Here is a 9083-nt window from a genome sequence, read left to right as displayed (position 1 = left end):
CTGAAAATTCTATAAAATTGAAATACTATTGAAGTGACTACAATCGGTAATAAGGAAAATCTACAATTGGTGGTATACCTATTATCATAATACAGACATGCATGTGATAAAATATACTGTTTCTCAATACAACACAATACAGACTACCTACATAAAAACATAAGAGGATGACATTATTTGTCCTGGAAGGTGACCTTTTATTGACATATAAAATGTACAGAATTTGTGGTCTATAATATACAAATTTAATTAAAGCTCCTTTCCTCTAACATGAGCTATCACATTTTTAAACCTATGAATTTCATTATCATCAGTCTAGTGAACAAATTTTTATTTTTATACAATGAAATTATAATGCCTACTTCTAGTAAGGCACTTCCACTAATAAAAGTATCACAGCTCTTAAAAAAATATTTTTCCCTTGTGTTTCATTTGTTTTTTAAGTTACATGTCTTTTTAGTTGGAATGCTACAAATAATGATGTAGACCTTTGCTCACCTGATTACGATAAACATTTAAAATTTCAAAGCTGTAACTTCACTGAGAAAAAAATGACTGACATTTCTCTGAAATATTGATGCCTTATTTTTAAATTAGCTATTTGTTATTTCTAGGGGCATTTCATCCTGATATATTTATCAGACTGAGAGCTTTAATATGGTCACTGAAATTTCCACATGAGATCAGTAACTGGGGACTACTTGTGAAGAAAAAACCTGTCACTACTGAAATTGATCTTTGGTAAAATATATACTGTGGATGGAAGGAATTTAGTTTAATATCAATGGAAAGACTTCCCTGTACATTTATGATGTTATGAGCAAGGTATTTTGATGCAAGTTTCTTGTTTAAACCATATATCAAAGAATACTGCAAGTTTGTCCCATAAAATAGGTACAAAATGTGACAATTATTCTCTCTCAATCCTGTAAGGCAGGACATCAAATATGCCATGGTGTTACTTTTATCTCTCTTGATATCTTTGCTTTTTCTGTCTGTTCTTATGCAAAAAAAAATATAAACATAACGATGTGCATTATTATCACCAGATGTCTTCTTTTATCCAGACATGTACTATATTTTTGGTATCACATATCCAGTGGCATATTCTGAAAATTTGTCCTGATTTACCATAACAATTCTTATTTATTCTATATATTTATTATGTATATATATTAGGAATGAAACACCAATGCAGGCATACAAGTAAAACAAAAATAGAAGTATGGCAACTTCAAATTTCCCGGCAATTTCTATTTATATAAACCAGTTCACATGGGAGAAAATGCCACTGCACATAACCTCCATTAACAAAGCACACCTTTCAATGTAAAACACAAAATCTGACAATGTTGAGAAAAATGGCTCCTTGGAAAAGGTTTTCTTCCTGATCCAACATAGTCAGAAATTTATTTGAAATGACAACTTTTATTCCAGAAATTGTGAAAACGATCACTTCAGGGAGAAATAACATTCGAAATTTTTCTTAGTGTCTGGAAATCTTGGAACATTTCTCATACCAAAATCTTTCGAAATGGTAACCATTTTCCATCTGAATTCCTTGATTTTTATTTCCTGTCCCACACACCCATACTTGGAATACATACGTGTATGTAGTGCTGCTGATTAGAGGTTTGTTCTCCAGTCACTGAATGTGTGTTATTTTCACATTATCTGCTAATATTTCCTAGTAATATATTCCTGCACCACTCTTATATCTGGCGTGGGAATCACCTTTATGGCAGTGACCCTCTGTTGCCACGTTTCCCTATGAAGGAACTTGCAGTCAAAAAACCCATTAGCCCTAGTGCTTGGGCAAGAAGCAGGAAAGAGGATTTTGTCAAAATAACCGTTCTGCACTGTGATTGCACACTGGTTGCTACACCATTCCGGGAATAGTATATTTACTGTACTTTAACTCAAAGCTACAGCATTTTTCCAAACACATTGTGAAAAATACTAGCCAAATAGGAACTATTACAAGTACACATTTTGTTGAATACACAGTAACAAACATTATTATTTTAATATCTTCACACCCTGTACATAAACAATCCATTATCCCTAAACAACAAAGCAAAAACATCATGGCTGTAATTATGAAGACTAAAAAAATTGCTCAGCCACTGTGCAGTTAAGCATAAAGGCACTCTTCATCACATAATGTACATGAAAATTAATTTGATACCTCAGTTTTTAATACTATTATAATAATGAAAAAGAAATATGACATCTGCTACACACACAAAATGCCTATGACAACAATTATCAATACGAGTGTAAAAAATGCTAAATATTGTGAAATGAAAAAGTTTGTATATACGTGTACATATATACTAAAGTATATAATGCTCTACAATAGTTTATTACTCTGTATAAAGAAATGAGTATAAAAATAGTTGTACTAAAGGGGGAGGGGGCAGTTCCATTTGATGCATGAAGTTGTGTACCAAATGTGTAATTGCCAAATTATTATGTTGGCATTTCCTCATATCTGTCACAAAGGGGCAGTGGCACATAAATGATCTCTTGGGGGGAGGGGGTTATCTTTTGGGTTCATTGTTAGTTTTAGTTGTCTCCAGAGGTGTTCACTTATTATACATCAATAGGAGCAAAAAGTTTTTGATGCTATAACTGTAGACATCTTTGCAAAGAGGTTATCTCTTCAATTTTAAGTATCAAAGGTAGCTGCAGCTCATTTAGGCAAATTGAAATTTATTGTTAGTTTTAGGCCATTTCATGGGGTGATCATTTCATTTTAGACATCAGGGAAGATCACTATTTACTCTTATGATAAGTGATAATTTTCTGAGAGAATTCCATTATATTTGTATCTATGAATTTCCAATATATTTGGCTGAGAAGCAAGGAAGTTTCATGTTCCTATCTTTTATGGTCACAATAAGGTTCTAATTGACAGAGGGCAATAAGGAAAGAGTGCATTTGGTACTTACACCTTTTTTGTCAAATAAGCAACATTATGATATTCATATGAACATAAAAACCTGCCTGACTGTCATGTTTTTATGTTACAAGAATACCAATTAAAAACAGTCTTTTTTTAACAACACAATTTACCACTACAACACATTCTAGCATCTTCTTTTGTTACACACATCATGAATTTGATATTGTATAAAAATAATAATTCTTAAATATTATTAGCAATAATTAATTTACAACACAAGTTGATGGGACATTATTTTGTTGGTTGTCTTCACAGGAAGTAACACACAAACGTGTTTTAAAATCACCGTTGCCTCATACATAAAAAATGCAACAGAATAACATCTAACATGAAAAGCACATCAATAAAAATACTGAACAATTTATAAATATGAATTCATCAAACATTACTTTTAGCAATGTTTCACATTGGGAAAAGAAAACTGAATTATCATACATTTCCAGCATAAAAATCATCTTCGAAATTATATGTTTGGTATTTGAAAAATATACATACACTGAAAGCAAAATATATTGAAGCAAATAATTATTTTAAAAACCAACTCATGTAAGGTTAATCATAACACTTCACTCCCAAACGTTTATTAACCCAATATCAAAATGACATGCAGCCATCTGGATACTTTCATGTATGGACATTTTGCAGTCACAGAAACTTCTACCTTTACCCCCCCTCTGACTTTCAATGGGGTTGTTACAATGCAGGGATGTCTAATCTGTTAGTTTCAATCAGCTCTGTGCAATGTGACTAATGTCATTGTTCTACTACTGCCGATTCAAATAATTTTCCTTTGTGATATTTAACTTTATCACAGTGATGAAAATATAGTACAGATATGCACATCCCACAAAAAAGGGAGGATCCATGAGTTTGCAGAAAGAAAAGTAACACAATTTTTTGTCATATTAGCACTTAAAAGACATACAATCCTGAAATCTGACAACTCGTAGTATTTCTTCATGTACTGTTACAGTTATTTTCTTAATTTTATCTTTTCTGTGTACTTGAATTTAGCTTTTTTTTAATGCTATTCTAAGCTACCCATAAAGATAAAAGTAAGGACACAATTAACTAGCCCTACACAAGCATAGAAAAATGTGCAAGTAACATGCAATACTCAAGTGTAAAATTATAATACTTTAGTCTGAATCATAATAGTCAGTGTAAGCTGTGCGATATACAGAAAAGGAATCAATGCCCCAACCTCCATCATAATCATCATACATATTATACTGATATGTATTCCTTGTGCTTCTTCTAGGTTGTATGGGTAGTTTGGGTTCATAAGCAGTGTAATATATCACATACTCTGGGTAAAATTCACAGTCAGCATACTTAACATACACCTGCCTATCCTTTTTGATGCTAGTGTCATAACTGAGACCTGTGCGGGGGTCAACAGGAGGAAGAATCATTTGTCCGTTTCCTAAAACTGTCTTAGCTACGAGCACCTTAAACATTAACATGGCGTTTTCTGCATTTTTGTTCTTATCTGTGTAATGACTAGCATAGAATGAAACAGGAGAGAAAGATACCCCCTTTCCATACCTGTTTCCAGTGCCTTGGCCATGCCTGCGCCAGTCTAAATTATTGGTGCATATGTTTCTAATATTACTAACTTTGGTTCCATGGAATAACCTGAGCTCAGAAACAGTTTGTTTGTACCTTGAACAGACCTCCTCCTTTTTCAGCAAGTAGCAGCCCCATAAATATGGATTCTGAACACGCTCAATTTTTGTAACTTCAAAATAGGATTTTGTGGTGGATTTGAACATAGAATTGACTGTAATGTATTCCATGGAAGTGGGAGATACCTTATAAAATTTCAGCACCTCATTCCCATTCATGGGAGACCATTCATCAGGGACAAAACGAGAAGATACTGCATTGCAAAGGTAAGTCTTTTTGGCACTGACGGACTTCCAGCCACTACTATAACTTGTGTGTCTGCTGTACCCATGTCGATAAGAAGGGCTGGTAACTTGGGATCTTGTAGGTGTACATGGCTGATAATACAAACGAGCTGCATTTTCAGAGCTTGTTTTGATTGTAGATGGCTGTAAGTAAGTGCTTCTGCTATTGTACTGAGGGCTTGTTACAGATGTGTGTTGATTCGCTCCGCTACTATATGATGTTGGAAATGCTCCAGTGCTATATGGCTTTTGATATGTTCTAGAGCTGTATGTGTTGACTTCCCGCCGTGGTGGATCAGGTTCAGTAAGAGCGCTCAGCAAGCCTCCCATACTGGATTCTTAATGCAATATTACCTACAACATACAAGAGAAGCATAAAAGTTACATATGTAGAAAAGCAACAATTCCATCAGTTTGCATCATGAGATATTCTGGCATCACAGTAAGAAATCGAAGGTTGCTGGCATTCATATAGAAAGCAGACCTGTACCTAGAATTGGGCTCCAATATCTACATATCAGTCACATTTACTTCACACTGATTTTCAATAACCATACAAGTTTTGCATACCTTCCAAAGTAAAACAAGACTCAGTACTAGAGCCCGGATTTATAAGCACAATCAAACAGTAAAATACACAAGTTAATAAGCACAAAAAAATGAAAAAAATAAGGACCAAAATAAGCATAAACAATTACAGGAAAATCTGAAAAAATATTTGTTTATTAGATCTCTTTAACTTATTCAAAGCTGTTAAAGTATGTAAGGAAGGTCATCCTGAGATTTTATTGTGTGAAGCTCCTGAGTCTGTCAGTGAAGAATTAATGATTGATTTAATTTATTTTACTTCGCGTTTTGTGCCTCTTGGCTATTTGCGAAGATGGGGATGAGTGATGAAATGATGAATGGACATTCACAAACAACCAAGCCCGAGCAGGATTCGAACCCGGGGCCCTTGGCGTCATTGCGCGATGTGCTAACCAATCGGCCACAGGGTCCGGCAGTGAAGAATGATTTATACAGTGAAAATGTTCTTTCCACATACCATGACATCACAGGTGCATGTGAAAAGCACAACAGTTCTTCGGTGAATTTCTCTTCAATGTCTGTTTTTTCACCAGAAATCTTTTTATAAATTTGGCACAGTGTTTTGTAACCGGGATTTTTCAGTAATTCCTGACTGAGCTTGTCGGACACAATTTTACCAACACCGTGAGTTTCTGAAGACGTTACTGAAATTTCATCAATAAGAGAAAGCGAATGTTGCAATGTATTATTTCGAGCTTTCAACTGTGTTATAATATCAGGTAATTTGGAAAAATGATTATGGATGCACTGTATCTTCTCTAGGGTGCAGTTTCTCTCGTGCGGCTATTTAGAAGCATTGATCTCGTCATCCCGATGTCGTAGTGTGATTGAAATAGGATTGAAATATGACAGATTTGAGTAAAATATGCTATTTTACACCAAAATCATAAAATAAGAAAGCATAATTGTTTCCTGCAGAAATAAGCATTTATAAGCACTTTCAACTTTAGTTAAAAAGCTCATCAAGGTATGTAATACGAAGTATAACCTCTCTTCTTACCATTAGAAGTCTGGAAAAGAATATGCATTTCGCTTATAAATCCAGGCTCTACTCAGTACATACACAGGAACCTGACAGAGCTAACCTTTTATTAACTCTTCTCCAAAATTACAGTCTCAAATACACCAGCTTCCCTTCCCAATCTCTCTCCACTTTGCTGTCACTTTGTAACATATCTCTTCACATTCCCAGAATAAGTTCAATATATATCCTAACTTGAATGCCTGAAAACAAGTTAAACAATTAAATCACTTCCGTTTTCCTAAAAAAAATCTGCTCCTTCCCTTTCTTTCCCCTTCTCCATTTTATTAAAGAGATGATACAATGAGGGTGCATTCCAGATTCATTGACTGAGGCGGTGTAGCGTCAAATCATCGCCAACAAAACATTGACGGTACAAAACATCGACAGTACAAAACATCAATGGTACAAAACATCGACAGCACAAAACATCGACAGTACAAAACATCGACGGTAAAAACTTGTATTTGAATCAAGGTGTCCGAGGTTCGATCCCCGGTGGAGGAAAGTGGCACAGTGGTATGGATTCTTTAAACTATAGGTTCAGTTCCGATTAACCCTTCGTGGGTCACACGAGAAAAATTATCTTGTTGATCGTTCACGGTGCCAGAGACCGGGCTCTTGATATATGTTAAATTAAAGGTCTAACACACCAAATCCTCAATTATTACAATTAAATATATATATTGTTTTTTGTTTTAAATATATTTGCAAACAATTGATATTGTATAAAACTACGAATTGCATATTTCAGTTTCAAAAAATAAATATACAGGACAAAATAAATAACATTCCAAATACCGAAAATTTCAATGTTACATGTGCACCCATAAAATAATAATAATAATAATAGTTTTTAGTCCTCTTTATGCACAGAGAAGTTAATCGGGACTGGACCCAAAGTTTAAAATAGGATCTGAACCACCATGTGCTTTCACTGGGTATCGAACCCGTGACCCATTGATTACAGGGTAACACTGCGTTTCTTGCAGAGACAATTGGAAAAATTAGTTTCTTTTGCAAATAAAGTAATTGGTGATTGAAAGTATTTTTAAATTTTTCACTGCACTCTTAGAAATGTTACAGTGATGGGTATCAATGACCATCTGAATCAAACTGTCAATCTAGTGAGTCACTTTCCCTCAGAATATTCGCTCTTATTCCCTTATGTCCACCTTATCAGGGACGGCGTTCCAGGTGGGCTAGGAGACTGAAGCCCCACAAAACATCTCTGGCTCCCTTCTCCCCAAGATTTTTATAGTCGGTTAGATGCATTTCGACCAAAAATAGGAAAAACTAGAAGTTTTCTCACTCAATATTTTCCATTAAAAAACTTCCATTTGGCCTATCATAAGTCACCAAACTTGCTACAAAAATTGAATCACTATTATTAGGAATAGGTGTAACAGGTGCGAAAATAATTTTTTATAAGTAGGAGAACGTTCAACACCTAACGAACCTTTAAGCTTCATTTTCATAGGCGTGAGCACGGGAGGCAAGGGTGGCCGACTGTCTCCCCTAATCCTTTACTTAGAAATGCAATGTAATCTTATTGCAGTTATAATATTATACTCTAAAAGAATGTTACCTATTTTTAAGCAAATACATGTCCAAGCAACTATGGGACAGGGTGTTGCTTGTATTACTTTTTATATAATTGAACTATTCCACTCCGTTTTCTAGGAAATTTCTTGTAATTACACTCACTCATACTTTATACGTTAGCTGTAAGTTGTGAGCTGTGTAGCTTAATATGGCTGGCTGGCTGGCGAATAAATGGCTCATACTTGGAAATTAATAAATTATGTGTAGTTGTTTTGAATCTGAACCTGAGAGATTAATTTAAAGTCACATATAATTTAAACAGTGTGATCTTTTTTTAATAATGCAATACATATATAGCTTAATTGTAAGTAGTCCAACAAGGCATGGTACCTTCGAAAGCATCTTAAGAGATGCAGGATAGAAACTTGTTCCTTTAAAGATCCTATCTGTAACAAGATGGGCTTGCTGTGCGAATGCTACGACAGTCATAAATTCTTTCCGTAAATATTTGACATCAGGAAAAAGTCTCAAATACAAAAGTAACTGAAGTGAAGGCAATAGAAGAGGACTGCTTTCACAAATGAGAATGGCGGAAGCAAGGGGGGCATTGGCCGTCTAAAATTTTCAGGTTTATTAAAATTTACAAGTCAATGGTACTTTTATTGACCTCTTCGGGCCAGAGGAGCAATTTTTATGATTTCACAAATGTGACAGTTGTTTCACAAAATAAAAATAATCTTGGACGCTATTTTTATGGACTAGAAAACTTTTTCATCCTCCCCAAAAAAGTTAAGCGGCAAGTTCGATTGTGACCCCCTAAAGTTAGATTCCAAGTTACGCCAATGAACGTGGATAGAGAAATTCCTCGTCAAACAAAAAAATAGATAATACGTGGCAAAATGATAACTAAATGTAGGCATACTCCTAAGACTCCGAAGAGCATTAACTTACCCAAGCGTGCTGACTTTTGCACAAATTGCAGTATTTTATAGTGGAATTCGAGCCACTTAATGAAATGTACCCCCCCCCCCCCCCCCAGGGATCGAAC

General features: G+C 34.8%; 1 protein-coding gene across 2 annotated transcripts in view; it reads right to left on the bottom strand.

The window, feature by feature from the left end:
* Positions 1-1645: 1645 nt before the first annotated feature.
* LOC145985048 (protein mono-ADP-ribosyltransferase PARP12-like) overlaps positions 1646-9083 on the bottom strand; it is a 29746-nt gene continuing 22308 nt past the window's right edge. For both annotated transcript variants that reach the window (XM_083118566.1, XM_083118567.1), the window contains one exon: positions 1646-5235. In XM_083118566.1, the coding sequence (XP_082974692.1) occupies positions 4108-5211 (1104 nt within the window). In that variant the 5' untranslated portion in view covers positions 5212-5235 and the 3' untranslated portion in view covers positions 1646-4107. The remainder of the gene's footprint in view (positions 5236-9083) is intronic.

The sequence above is a fragment of the Lepisma saccharinum genome, chromosome 3 (assembly GCF_977018435.1).
Source record: "Lepisma saccharinum chromosome 3, izLepSacc3.1, whole genome shotgun sequence".
NCBI lineage: Eukaryota > Metazoa > Arthropoda > Insecta > Zygentoma > Lepismatidae > Lepisma > Lepisma saccharinum.
Note: the sequence above shows the minus strand (reverse complement) of the source record. Positions and strands in the feature narration are given on the sequence as shown.